The sequence below is a fragment of the Sturnira hondurensis genome, unplaced genomic scaffold, assembly GCF_014824575.4.
Source record: "Sturnira hondurensis isolate 20B ecotype Veracruz unplaced genomic scaffold, ASM1482457v3 Scaffold0007217, whole genome shotgun sequence".
Lineage (NCBI taxonomy): Eukaryota > Metazoa > Chordata > Mammalia > Chiroptera > Phyllostomidae > Sturnira > Sturnira hondurensis.
The window spans coordinates 1,850,563-1,864,803 of record NW_028079848.1 but is presented as its reverse complement, the minus strand read 5'-3'; the positions used below and the strand labels follow the sequence as shown (position 1 = coordinate 1,864,803).

Genomic DNA, 14,241 nt, shown 5'->3' with positions numbered 1-14,241 from the left:
AAAGAGGTATAATTTAGGTTATTTAATCAGCATTCAGGACATATCTTCAGCATTTAAATTTACATCACATCCTGAGACAACATAGCAGGTCACAAAAATATCCTAAAAGTTTAAAAATAACCAAAAATAGAAATAACCACTGTAAAAATATTTTGAGGGTGATTTTTTTAGGCTGACAGGTGTACAGATGATTTGAATCATTAACTAGGACTGCTCTGTAAATCAACTGCACCTGTATAATTAAGTCTTTTTCCTAAACACTTTTGATGAGTACTACAGCAGAAACATAAGGAAGATAAGTACACCCTGAATTAGAGATAAATGCTTTATGCGTACAACTTAGAACACAGCTAACTGGTCGACCCGCGGGCTCCTCTCCGCACAGGAAGCCACACCAGGGTCTGTCCCTCCTGCTGGCAGACTCAGGGCCCTGCTGCCACAGGCTGGGTGGGCAAGTGGCTGGAGAGCGTTTTATTTGGGTGACCGAGGCATGCACCTAGGTGAGGACCATGCCGCAGAGACGAACCCCAATGAAACCGCACAGGTGTTCACCAGGTAGCACTGTTACACCCGTCAGACACAAGAGCCCACCTTCCCCACCGCCAGCTCCACTCCCATGCCCCGCCTCTCCCTCTTGTGCTACGGCCCCTCCCCCCATTTTATTTTGAACCCAGACTCAGTGTCCACCTGGTGCACCAGACATGGCAGGTGCCACCGAGAAATGTGGGACGTGTTTGAACAATGGCACCGTCACCTGAGCAAGAGTGATGTTTCCCATAGAAGCAACTCTGAAAGGGAATGAGTCATAATTTCTTACACATTTTTAAAAGCATACAACGTGTATCTGGTGGGTTTAAATGTATCATTTGTTTCCTGAAGGAGGTTGCGTGCCTCCTAGAACCACGTAATGAGATGCAGAGGTCAGGTGCAGGGACGGCACTGCACCCCCAAAAGAAGTTGCACCCGGCTTCCCGGAATACTCGCCGGCAGCGCGCCAACAGCAATGCGATCGGCACGCACTTTGAGGGGGCACGTTAACTCTCCGGCCCCACCATCACAGAGCCCCTGTTTTCTCTTCCAAAATGTGCTGGTAAATGTGAAACCCGATGGGACGAAAAACCTTCGAAACAGACCCTGCGCCTCCGCTGACGTGCAAGCGAGAGGCTTCCTCCACCTGAGTGCAGCCCCGCCCCTCAGTGCCAGCTCTGAACAGGTCCTGGCCCCGTGCCCTTGGTGGCCGTCCCACGGAAATTAGGACGCTGCAGCCCCCACAGCTCAAGGCTGCCGCCGGCAGAAACCCGTGGGAGCCTGCAGTACCCGCTGCCCAGGGAGGGGGCATCGGCTGCACATGGTGCCACCTCCTGTGGCTCAGACAAAGGCGCCCACCAGGACGGCGCACGCAGTTCAGCCTGACACCCCAGACAAAGTCTGTGCTTGGGAATCGCACCCGTGACCACCGGAAAGAAGACCAGAGCTCAGCCGTGGCTGCGGGGCGGCCACATGAGAAAACCACGAAGGGTTGGAAAGCATCGTGACGGCTGGAGACTTCAGGCAGAGAACTTTTTTTTTTTTAACTACACGGCCCGCTTCATTACAGAGAGACAGACAGACAGACAGAGATGGACAGAAGGACAGAGCGGCAAGTCCCCTGGAAATAAAATGACCAGCTTTCCTGAGGACAGCCTGCTCTCTGACGCAGGCAGGGAACACCCGAAGCCGTTGAGCTTAGGATCTGACCTCGGGGACTCTGCCCCGCCCTCCCCTTCCCCCTGAGATGCCATCGTCTGACTCTGAAACAAACAGCTACACCACCATTCACTGCAGTGACTCGAAGTTCATCGCCACGCGCGTCAGTGGGAGGTACAAACCATCCATGTGTCGTGAGAAAATGCGAAGGACAAGTAGCCTTTGCTGGGACCGCTCAGCTCGGCCACCACGGACTGGCCATCTCGTGTGAAGGACAGGAAGACGCAGGTACGCTCCTTCTCGGGGTCACAGGCTGAAGGACTCCGGACACAGAACTTCTTGTTCCCACAGCCGGAGGCGTTGAACTAGAAAAATGACAGGGGGGGAGTCTTCGTCATCAAACAGGCAGTTCGTCTCCAATGACCGGTCTTAATGAGACCCCTTCTCATAATAGGACTCAAGGAAGGGAACAAAAGACACAGGCCGGATTAGAACAGACCGGGGCAGGACTGAGGTCGTGAACTTTCAAACTTATTTAATTTTAATTAAAACTTGGAAACCACAGTAGCTGGACTGTAATTATGCACAAGTATTAAGGTTCCTTTAATACACAAAATATTTCACTTTAATTATGTTCCCAAGCAAAGCTTCTGGTAAATTCTGAGAAACTTGTTCTTCGGGAAAATGTCCACATTGGCATTCTTGCCGAGAGGGTGCCCTCTAGCTTTCAGAGGTGGAATTTTAAAAAGCAAACAAGCAAAACCTTTGCAAAACTTTATATTTAGACCTTGGACTCTGCTTCTGGAATTCCACTGAAATTTGATATTAAAATAATGTAAGAGCCCTGGCTGGTGTAGCTCAGTGGATTGAGCACAGGCCTGTGAAGCAAAGGGTCGCCGGTTCAATTCCCAGTCAGGGCACATGCCTGGGTTGCAGGCCAGGTCCCCAGTAGGGGACACGTGAGAGGCAACCACACATTGATGTTTCTCTCCCACTCTTTCTCCTCCCCTTCCCCTCTCTCTAAAAATAAATAAATAAAATATTTTTAAAAAAATAATGTAAGAGAAAAGGGACCCTCCTATACAACTCCTACATACAGGACCACTCCCAACAGGAGTAACAACTTAGTGGGAAGAAACAAGAACCACCCACACAGACTTAGTTTAGGGCCTCTTGGCCCGGCAGGTAAGAGGCAAATCAGAAACCTTGGCTGTACAATCTGACAGAGCCCACGAGCAGGCGTCTTGCTGGAATGCGCCACGACCACGCATTTGGGTAGACAGCTAAACATTACTGCACGTAACCAGGTTTGACAGGGACTGTACAGAACACACTCATTTCTTCTTCTATCCCACCGACACTTCTGGCCACCAAACGTCGGGGGGGGGGAACTTTTCCCACAGTAAGCAATTCTGCAGGTCTCTGTGGGTGTCCTGCAACTCGGTTCCATTCGGACAGTATCGACCTGAAGTTAGTGTGAGACCCGCAGGTGACAGGCTCGTCCCACAAGTCTGCCCCACTTCAGAGGCCAGTCCCAAGTCCCCGGCTGCCCGCTGTGCTTCGGACTGGTCAGCCACACATGGGAGCTTCCTGCGCCGTTTGGATTTTTACAGAGGTTTTATCATGCCGGCACAACGGATTGCAACTCAGTGTTGAGCCCCCTCTCTCCTGTCCAGGGAACGGGGGCTGGGGCTGAAAGTTCTAAGCCTCTATTTCTCGCTTGGTCTTTCTGGCGACCAGCCCCGTCCAGGAGCTGCCCAGAGTCCCCTTGTTAGAACAAAGCACATTCCTATCACCCTGGAAATTCTGGGAGACGGAGGCACTCCATGTCCGACAGACACTGCCATCACTCCGCAATTTAAGGGGCTGGGAGCTCTGTGCGACACAAGGGGTCAAAGATCAGCGGGACCGAGGGCAGGGACCAATACCTGTGCGCGCTTCCTATTATCTCCCAGAAACACACTGGGAAACCAGAGCAGGTCAAGGACCGGCCCCTAGGAACCAGGGAACTGAGGCTCGGGTCTCTGCTCCCTCCTCGGCTCCATCACGCCCGCACCTTCAGCCCTGCTGCAGGGATGGAACAGGACAGACCTGCGGGCTCTTCCTGCCCCACAGGCACCCTCGTCTCAGCCTGTGGCTCCGAGTGACCCCTCCACACCGAGAGACTGGACACTCAGCGCAACAGAGACACAATACAAGCTCCGAGAGCGGATGCCTCGCGTGTGAATACAGGTTAAAATCACAGTAGTGTCAGCAGATTCCCACTAGAGGGCGCTCAGGTCCACACGGACCGTTCCTTCCCCGAAGGCAGCTTCTAAGTAAATTGACATTAAGAGTAAATAAACTAAAATGTAGTGCAAAGGATAGATCTAAGTGTATGGTCAACAAAAGTACAACGTTCATAACAACATAATCAAATCTAATTCTCGTCTATTGCAAAACGTGGAAGGAAAAGAGAACAAAAAGATATTACACAGAAATACAGGTCTTTTGCATGGTCTTCCCTAAAAGAACAGAAAGTTATAAAAAGATAAGGGAAGGAAAAGAAAAAAGAAACTAATATTTATTAAATAACCATTTAGCGCAGAGCAGTTAGAAACCTTCTATTTCACTATATTGTTTAATTCTCACAGTAATACCAGCTAAGAGTTAGATAGTCTCCTCATTTTATAGGAGAAGAAGCTGAGACTTGGAGAATTAAGTAATTTGCCCAAAGTCCCAGACAGGGACTTTGCCCAGACAGGTCAGGGTTCAGGCCCAAGTTGGTTCTTTCGGCCGTGAACACCTGCCTTAAGGCGTTTTCCAGTGCGTCAACTTGAGGAGTAAGTCCAACTTATCAGAACTGCCTTTGATAAACCTTTCTGTTTCTAAGATTCACCGGCCCTTTGCAGAATCTGCTTCCTGGATCCTAACTCTTCTGACCTGGGGGGGCGGGGAGGCCAGGCCGAGTGGAGTTCCGCTGACCAGCCACCAGGGGTCCCTGCGCTCCAGCCCAGAGAGTTCCGCAGGCCCCAGGGGCCTTCCTGAACCAAGACTGTGCTCCAGATCTTGCCTAAAAGTAGCTTAAGCGTCAAGCTCCCTCTCCACGTTTGATATTTGGTGGTAGAAGGAAGGCGGGGGGCTGGGGGGGGCGGGAAGCAGGAGAGAGGGAGGGGCTTCTTCCTGCTGCTTTGTCAGATTCACTTTCGGAGGAAAACGTGCCCACGGCTGGTAGAGACTGGGTACCAACGCCACGACCCTGGCTTGAACATGCAGGGTCCTGCACCCCCTTGACTCTGCCCCGCAAATCGCCACGTGGCCATGAAGGCTCCCTGCACAGTTCCCACGGAGAACCCGAAACGCTGCCGCCCCGCTCCGTTCCAGCTGGTCTGCCCCAGCCAGGACACACTTCGCCGAGCCCCGCGCACGGTTTCCGGGGACGTCGCTACTCCAGGCTGCCCTCAGGAAAACCACCGAGGTTACTCACAGGTTCGGTTAAACGGGAGACTGGAGGCAAGGTGGACAAAGGCGCGGCTGTAGCTTCAGGTGTTGAAAAGGGAGGCGCGTTTGCTTGTGAAATCACAGGGCTGGGAATCTTCACCCAGAAGGTTTTATACTTCTCAACAACCGTGGCTCTGAAATGCAGTACCAGGGAGGTTAGCCGGAGCCCGGGCCGTGGCCCATCACAGTCGAAGCAAAACTTCAAAGGGGAAAAAAGGAGCGAAATAGGGACACAGGACATCGCAGTGCTTAACCAAGCCCCGGTGACCCCCTCCCCTCCCCTCTCCTCTCTTCTCCTCTGGTCTCTGCCTTGTTTTGAGGGCACACTCCTGATGCCAGACCCAAGACCGAACCTTACAGATCCCCGCCCTCAACATGTAGAGCCTACCGCCGCTCACTCATCTCACCATGCTCGATTCAGAGGGCACGGGTAGCAGACCACCAGAGCAAGAGGCTATCCAGAGGCCACATAAGCCACTATCAGCTGTGACCGGGTGACACCCCTTCTTCGCAGGTCACATGACCCACAGGGGCACAGCTGTGTTACGGAGCACTGGGACCTTGCACACAAAGCGGAGCAGCAAACAGAGCCAATCATCCTATGACATGACTGCATTCTGTTAGGGTTCAGGGACAAGTACCCTGACCGTCTAATCTGCCATTTAAAATGCTGCATAAAGGCCACCCGGATTTCAGGACCGTTTTCTGTTTCTTCACATTCTCATACCAAGACGGGAGCAAATCAGTCAAAGTTGCAGCCCAGCTCCCTACAGACTCAAGGATTATCATCAACAGCTCCTATGGTTTGCTTCCTTCACTCAACAAACGTCTGTGGGGAGCCTTCTAGGAGGGGCCTGTGCCAGGGGGCGGGGGGGTACACGGGTGGAAAAACAGAATGAGCATGACCCCCGCTTATATCACGGAGGGGCTGCTGGAACCACACCGAACGTCCCCTATCCGGGCAAATGTCCAGCGGGTATAAAGGCAAAATTCAGACCATTGTCGCGTCAGCTACCCCAGTTCCAAAGCTGCTATCCCTGCGTGCCACTCACAGGAACTGCACGTGACTCGGGGCCTGCTGTGGAGCCGTCCAGTGAACTTGAATCTCTGTTTTCTTGTGTGGGTTTGTGTGGCTCACCGCCGACCCCTGAAATGAGATGGAAAAGAGCCATCGGCCGGTCGCGTGGTAGCTCAGCGGGGCTGGAACTGCTGCGGTTCGGTGCAGGAGTGTATTGCTGCACGACCTTGACATTGTGGCAAAGACCATTTTGCTTAGAACTGGGACTCACGTCCTCCCGTCGACTGGTTGAGACCAGATTAGCAGCTGGTTCTGGGAATAGATTAGTCAGCGGAAATTTAAGAACCCAAGAGTGTTATGAATACTGGGTGTGTTCACGCTCCATAGACTTGTGTGTTGTTCCATTTATGCTACAAATTTGTGTTCCCTCCATGAATGCACACAAGCAGTTACACAGGAGATTCCTCCAAAGAAAGAGCTCTTGCCCCCAAAGACGCAGTAATTACACTTCAGTAATTGCTTTCTCTGGAACGACCTTACCTCCCACGCCCATTCCCCTGGCCCTTTCCCACTCCCTCCGCGTGGCCCGGCTTTGGGGCTTTCTCCTCCAAGAAGCTCGCCTTGCATTTCCTCCGGCGTGTGAGCGGCACTGCAGCCACGCTTCCTGTCCTGTGGGTGCTTCTCGTGGAGACGTCACACTGTTCTACTCAGGGGTCGGCCCTCTACCCATGCTCTATGCAAGTGCCACGTGTCACATGGCCACACGCCTGAGTCATGGGAAAGCCTATGAGCCCTTCAAGAAAGAAGAACGAGCCTGGTTCATTCCCCCCATCCCTTGCAGCCAGGGCAGTTTCTGGCATAATAAATGTTTATGAAACGAGTGAATGAATGGCAAATATCAGGTTTCCGTCCCTCTCTAGAACGATACCATCAACACTTAGACACCCTTTAAAAATCAGTATAATAATGGTCAATGTTATATAAAATATCAAGAGCTCTACACTCTTCAAGCTATGGCCCTATCTTTCTATGTGTCCGAATATTTTGCCAGCGGTAACAGGAGAGCCCAAGTTGGACCACTGAGAATCTACTTAAATGTCTGCGGTACATGTTGCTGTCTACCTGGCGAACGCCACCCTATTGCGAAGAGACCCGTGGAAACCGACAGAAATCAGTCTCACGCTGGACACAAACCTGTCTGTCTTCACAGGCCAGGAGCTGGGACACTTCGGTGTCAATCAATGTGAAGAAGCCCACAGGAGGGCCGTTCCAATCCTCCGCGTTGCGCGCCTCCAAGAGAAAACCTTTGAACTCCGGCCCGGACAGCGTAACTGAAGCACAGACGACACAAGACGGCAAGGCGGGTGAGCGGTTAGCAACTTCCTGAAAGGAAACTGCTCAGAGGAGGCAGGTCAGAGGTCGTTCAAACCCGAAGCTGCCCCTAGACAGAAAATGGGTGTGTTCCGAGCCAGGTTCCACTGGGGACACGGCTCCGTGGGACATTAACCGCCAGTCCGCAGGCCAGTCTGCAGGGGACACGAGGCAGGCGGCGGCGGGCGGTCAGGGGCTGGCCCCTGAGGCCAGATTAGTTTGGAAAGTGCTGGATGTAAGTATTTGTTTCTTTATGGCGGATCTTTAGGCCTTTAACAGCCTGACCACACAGGGGAAACTCTAAGAAGTTACACAAGGTGCATCTTGCATGTGCTCCTTGACTAGAGAGAACCTGTAAAGTTTGCGTTTCTAGAATCGCGGAAAACGGAGTTTTCAAAACATTATTACAGATACACCTTTAACAGCCAGCCTCCATTCTGCCCAAACATCGGGATGACAGAAGAGATCACACTACGTGAAGAAAGATAAGAGTTCGATAAAAAGAGGGGAAAACAAGGACGATAAGGGCTTGTTGCAGCTCAAACCAGGTAAAGTAAACTTTCTTTTCTTTCCTATTGAGTCAAAAGCATTATTAACAAAAACATATTACTTATGATAAAAACGTATTTTAAAACCTGTCTCGAATCGGGAGCAGGTGAACTACTGACAAAATACTGTCCTTTGCGGTGGCGCCACAAAAAAACGGTCAGTGTGACAGTGACGATGGGTATCTTACCAAGCAGGTGACCGGGCTGGACTGGAACCGCGTAACGCCAACAGCAATGAAATTCAACTCACAGGGAAAGAGTGAAAGGGAAAAGGCAACAGCGAGCCCAGCGGGTACCTTCGAGGCGATCCCCTGGCGCGAACGTGGTCTGACTCACGGAGACACTGTGCACAGGATCCGGGTGCGGGCTGTGGCCGTGCCGAGGAACCATGTCGTGGCAGGACTCGGTGACTTTCCCCCCGGGGTAAGGAGCCACCACAGCGACGCGCAGCAGGAGGACGGCGGCGCCCACGGCAAGTCCCGGCGCCGCCATCTCAGAAAGGAGAGGAGCAGGCGTTACTGTCAGGTGTCGCTGAAACAGAACAGGTGACCTTCGTGCCCCGGGGCGGCAACTCTGGAGAACCACCTGCTTCCAGCAACCGGCTAACCAAATGCTCCCGCACGTGTAATAAAAGGCACAGGGCGGGTAAATTCTGACCGGGGTCAGAGTCTCTGCTCTCCACCCATTCCCCGGGCATCTGCTTAGAGCCTCCACTGCCTTCGCAGGGACAACGAGAACACACAGACCATCTTTTCAGTGTTATTTTTGTAACACTTGCCTGAGAATTGTTTTATTATTATTATTCATTTTGGAGAGAGAGGGAGGAGCTGAGGGAACTAGAGAAAACTATCGACGTGAGAGAGAAACATGGATCAGTTGCCTCCTTTACGTGCCCCCAGCCTGGACGGAACCTGAGACCCTGTGGTGTGTGGGGACGACGCTGCAACCCATTGAGCAGCCCGGCCAGGGCGTGTCCCAGTTCCCTTGCACAACCGGTGACCTGCCTTTTGGCAAATTCCTGGAGGCAGCGAATGTGCCCCACTTTGGTGGTGTTTTGCAATAGCAAGAGCGAGCAGACCACACTGAACACAGCAGTGCTGGGACTTGTCAGGGCTCATCCCTTTAAACAAAACCATCCTCTAAAAGTCTAGCTCAGTGTTGTGGATAAACTACAGGCCCCATTTTGGTCTCCCGTCCCTGCACGGTCTGAGTGCAGGTCGCCACCTCCTGCCCCCCCCCTTCTTTTAATTCAGAGGAAAAAGAAATTTTCTGAACAGAATCACGTAGCTTTGCAAGGAAATGCTCCCGAGAAATTCATTTACAAATTGAAAAATCCTCATTGCCCCTAGGACAGCATGCAAAAAAGTTGAGGACGGAAGCTCTGGGAAAATCTAAAGGTACATCAGGGTGGGGCTTGGTGGAAGCTCAAAGTTCTACCTTGAAAGACACTTTAAAAACCAGGTAAGGCTCCAAGTAACCTTCATACAGGTAATCGTGTCCTTCTGTGTAAAGATAAGAGAGTTCCCATAGTTTAAATTAAAGAACAAAAGCCAAAAAGGCACAGCTGTGCTTCAGTCAAGTCACTGCTCTTAGGGATCTCCAACGCGGCTTTACTCAGAATCCCCCTCTCGCGGGGACTAAGCTCCTTAGTCAAAGTCACAGGGACAAGTTCTGGCCGCACTCCTTAGAGAGCCTTGGTGAGCTCCCCACACACTGCGGAGGGCAGTTTGTTAACCAAGCGTCCACTCTGTGGCGCCAACTGCCCCCCCTCCGCCCCCCGCCCCCGCCATCAGCCCCCTGCGGTCCCTTAGCTAGATCGCGTTTTAAACGCTTCGCTCTGCAAAGAGCTCTGAGAAGAGGAGGTAGAGAAACACTTACCTCGAGAAGCGAGACCGCCGGCCAACTTCCGGCTCGGTGACAACTTGTATCACATTTCGGCAGCTGGGTGGAGCCAGTTTATCCTGCCGCCAGAAGGGACTTCTCCCAGGAAGCAGCCAAACTCGATTTGCAAGGCCAGTGCTGGGCGCAGTGGTAGGTAGGGCTCCAGTTCTGAGAACTGACTGTTCTGTCTTATGCAAAGGGATGATTTTTACCCACTGGTCTTTTTTTTTTTCCGAGAAAATTGTGTTTTTGTCTTGGACTACAAAGCATTTGAAAATAGGCTATAGGATGCTAAGACAAACAGAAGAACCTACTTGCAATTAGGTAGGGTGGCCAGACTTAGCAAATTAAAATACAAGGTATCTGGTGAAATTTGAATTGGTGCAGACTTATACTGAAAAGTGATTCCAATTTACCCTGGGCGTCCTGTATTTTACCTGGCAACTCTGCACGAGATCAGAGTACCTACAATAGCAAACTATTTTAATGAACTACGAGACGTAACAGGACCAGGTTGCATAGAACTGAAACTTTTGAAAGTGTGCATATCGCAGAGCTAAAGTATTGTTTTCTTTTGGAAACTTTATGCTGAAACGTAGGAGTTCTGTTTCTTTTTAAGCCTTTAATCTTGACTTTCACAAGATTCTTTTTGCAAAAATAAAAATAAAAAAGCACTAGGAAAGGGCATGTACCTGAAAATATTAAACGCCTGGCTTCAGGCGATGGCTAACTCAGGCAGGCGGGAGAGCAGGCCCCTCACACACACCCGGGTCCCGGGCTCACGACCAGCAGCAGTCCATTCCCTCAATCACTCTTTTCTCTCTTTTTTTTTTCAGTATATTTTATTGAGGCGATCAGAGAGAGGGAAAACACCATCGTTTTAATCTTTCTCCATAAGAACTAGTCCCAGTGAACAAAAGCCCCTGTACAGGAGTTTGGAGGGACTTCAAAGAACAGTGAGGCAGGGCCAGAGTCGTTTCCCCTCCAGCTGCTTGGACACGGACGGATGAAAGGAACCCAGCTGACCCTCAGGAACCCAGCTGACCCTCAGGCTCCGGTGGTGACAGAGCTTCTGCAGCTATAATTAGACCCTTTCCAGGAAGAGTCCCCAAGGAGTGGACACTGTGAGCCAAAAGCATAATTAAAAAAAAAAAGTCCATAAAACAAATAACTCTCCGAATAGGTGATCCTAACCTTTCATCTTAAAGGGCCCTCGGGACGCAATAGGGCCCCTGGGGGGACTGGCCCATGGCTGTTAGCAGGACCCCTCTACTCCCCTCTCCACCCTGCCCCCCAGCCAGGCTCCACCTTTCCCTGAAGGTCCCCTCCCCCTCCCCCCCAAAGCTCAGCTCCCATCTCCTGGGCTCCTCACTGCCTGTCAGCCATCGGAAAGGAAAACGACATCCTTAGCACCGTCAAGGCAGCTTGGACCCTGAGAAGCTGATCCTCCTGGACTGTGGGAACTCACTCTTATCCTTACAGGGCCTGACACAATTACCTGTATGAAGGTTACTAGGAGCCTCACCTGGCTTTTAAAGTGTCTTTCAAGGCAGAACTTTTAGCTTCCACCATCCCCACCCCCGGTGTACCTTTAGATTTTCCCAGAGTCCGGCCGGAAGTTTTGTGTGTCTTCTCATCGGCCCCAGGGGCACTGGGGTTTTCCAATTTGTAAAGGAGCTATCCAGAGCATCTCCTTGCAAAGCTACATGATTCTGCTCAGAAATCTTCTTTTTCCTCTGAATTTAAAAAAGGTGGGGGAGGGTGCGAGCCCTGCGCTCAGACAGCCTGGAGGTGGCTCTCTCCGGCCTCTTAACTGGCTCTCCTCAAACCCGTTGGTCCCTGGACCACTTCACAGCTCTCAAAACCTGTTGTAGACCCCTGGAGGCTTTTGTTGGTGTGGGTAATATGCAGCCATATATATTACATTAAAAAATCAAAACAAATATTCTCATTTACAAATTCATTTCTAAATGAAAAACCCATCGCATGTTAGCAGAATCCTTCTTACGCTGGCTTGCGTGCCTGTTTTAGAAAATGAGAACTTAGTGAGAACAGAGGCATTGTTTACACTTCGGTGCGTCTCTTGCTCGCCTGGCTCACTGTAACGCAGCTGAATTCCCCCGTCTGCTTCCTTCTTCAATCTGCTCTTACGGCAGAGAACCCCGGTGGCCCCTGGAAAAGCCCCTCGGCACGCCCGCGAGAGACTGAAAATGAATAAGGCAAATACAGTGTGGCAAGAACAATAATTCCCGTCTATGAAGCACCTTGACCAAGACACGTGTGTTACACGGAGTTGCACAAGGAGTCCAGGCGGAAGGCATTACCGTGCACGTCCTGCGTCTGAGGATGCCCAGGGGCAAGTGGCTCCGTGCGCTGCCCAAAGGCAGGCAGAGGAGAGCGGCCCACAGGGTTCTGGGCCCGATCTGCCAGCCCCTCTACTGAACCTCACTGCCAAGGCTCAGTGAGGTCCAACGGACCCACCTACAAACTTCCCTCCACCCTCAGCGCGTCACAGAAGATTGCAGCAAAGGAGGAGAGCGTCTGAAACTGAGCGGCCCCCCTGTTCCAGCTCAGGAAGTCCAAGTCCAGCACCGGCAGTGGCCTCGTCCTCCCTGGGCCTGTAACTGTGTCCCTGTCATCCGAACAGCAAAATGCACCCCCTGCCCCCCCACGCAGCTCCACTGCCGTCCTCTGCGTATGCCCCCATCACGTCTCCCCATCCACTCAGGGCCTCCAGCGGCCCGTCGCCGAACTAGCTCTCCTGTTAATCTTCCGACAGCGTCAGTCACAGCACGCAGTTCTCCTGTTCAGAGAATCTTCGCTTACAGCCAGTCACTTGACGAATGCATGTCCGGATTCCGGAGGCTCAAGTGAAATGATGTCTGTAAAACACAGTGTGTGGCACAAAGATAAGTATTTAATAATAAATAGTAGCTAAAAGAAAAAAGTTCTAAGGGTTGCTTGGCCACTTAAAGGCCAAGTCTCCCCAGGGCTATAAATAGCCGACCGTTCCGAAGTCACCGGTAGCCTTCTCACCAGACGCTGTTCTCGAAGTCCATACTCCACACCGTGTCCTCCGACAGGGCCATCCCCAGCGTCAGACCAGTGGCAGCGACGTGCCTCGTGTGTCTCTCCCCCACCAGTTCAAGGGCGCTTGACGGAACAAAGTCTGTTCCTTAAATTACTCAACGCAATGTGACTTCCCCCTGACGCTGGGTCCTGGGGACGTTTGCACGTTACCCACAGCCCCAGGAACAGCTGCCCGTGTCTTCAAATAGGCAAACGTTACTGAGACCCAGTTTCGACTCAGGAAGACAAAGTCAGTCTTTTCAGAAGTATTTCATTGTTTCACCATCGTTTCTGTGTTCTGTGAAAGCATGTGTAAATGCACAGCAGGTGGCTCTGTGCGGGGACAGGACGCCGCCTCCTGTTAATTTCCAAGTGAGCGGTGACACGCCACCTGCTCACTCCAGGATGCCTACCCACTCCTGACCGCAGCATTAAACACCAGGGCCCCCACCCCACCCCGAGTGACAGTCAAAACAATGCCACCACACACTTCCAAAGTTGCGGCGGGAAGCAGAAATAACGCCTCGACCGGCTGTGCACGGCTGTGGTTAGAGAAGCGATTCTGGGTTCAGATGGAAGGACGTGCTTTGCTTTCTAGAAAATTCCAAGAGAGGGCGACACGCTGGCCTGCTGCCCCTTCCTGGTGGAGGCCAGCTCTGCACCTTCGAGCTGACGGAAGGACTCGGCAGGTGCTTGGCTCCCAGGGGCTGTGAAAAGGCAGCTCGAGCCCTGGCTGGTGTAGCTCAGTGGATTGAGCACGGGCCTGCGAACCAGAGGATCGCGGTTCGATTCCCAGTCAGGGCACATGCCTGGGTTGCAGACTGGTTCCCTGCAGGCCAACTCCCAGCAGGGGATGCACAAAAGGCAACCATACATTGATGTTTCTCTCCCTCTCCTTCCCCTCTAAAGATAAATAAATAAATAAAATCTAAAAAAAAAAAAAACACTAGAAAAAAAAAAGGCAGCGCGGCGACAAGGGCACCGTGTCAGCCTGGACAATTCACTGTCCTCCTGTCCCTGCCACCTCGAGGGGGACGGTGAGAGGCTGCAGCCGGAACGGCAGATTCTTCGAGGTCTCGGGCCAAATTCTGCGTGCAGGCTTCTGAAGGACAAGAAGGAACACAAATAGGCCGGAAAATGCCTAGGCTTTTAGAATAAGAGGCCACTTAAAAAAAAAAAAAGAATTGT

At 51.8% G+C, this 14,241-nt stretch overlaps 1 protein-coding gene across 3 annotated transcripts in view; it reads right to left on the bottom strand.

The window, feature by feature from the left end:
• FRRS1 (ferric chelate reductase 1) overlaps positions 1-10,091 on the bottom strand; it is a 29,351-nt gene extending 19,260 nt beyond the window's left edge. The window contains exons 1-7 of one of the 3 annotated variants that reach the window (XM_037051349.1): positions 9,982-10,091; positions 9,541-9,605; positions 8,400-8,595; positions 7,379-7,515; positions 6,219-6,313; positions 5,153-5,300; positions 1,869-2,051 (exon numbers count right to left, since the gene is read on the bottom strand). In XM_037051349.1, coding sequence (XP_036907244.1) covers positions 1,869-2,051; positions 5,153-5,300; positions 6,219-6,313; positions 7,379-7,515; positions 8,400-8,595 — 759 coding nt within the window. In that variant the 5' untranslated portion in view covers positions 9,541-9,605; positions 9,982-10,091. Of the gene's footprint in view, positions 1-1,868; positions 2,052-5,152; positions 5,301-6,218; positions 6,314-7,378; positions 7,516-8,399; positions 8,596-9,540; positions 9,622-9,981 lie in introns of those variants that run through there. The other 2 variants (XM_037051351.1, XM_037051350.1) reach the window with 2 other exon arrangements.
• Between the last annotated feature and the right edge of the window lie 4,150 nt (positions 10,092-14,241).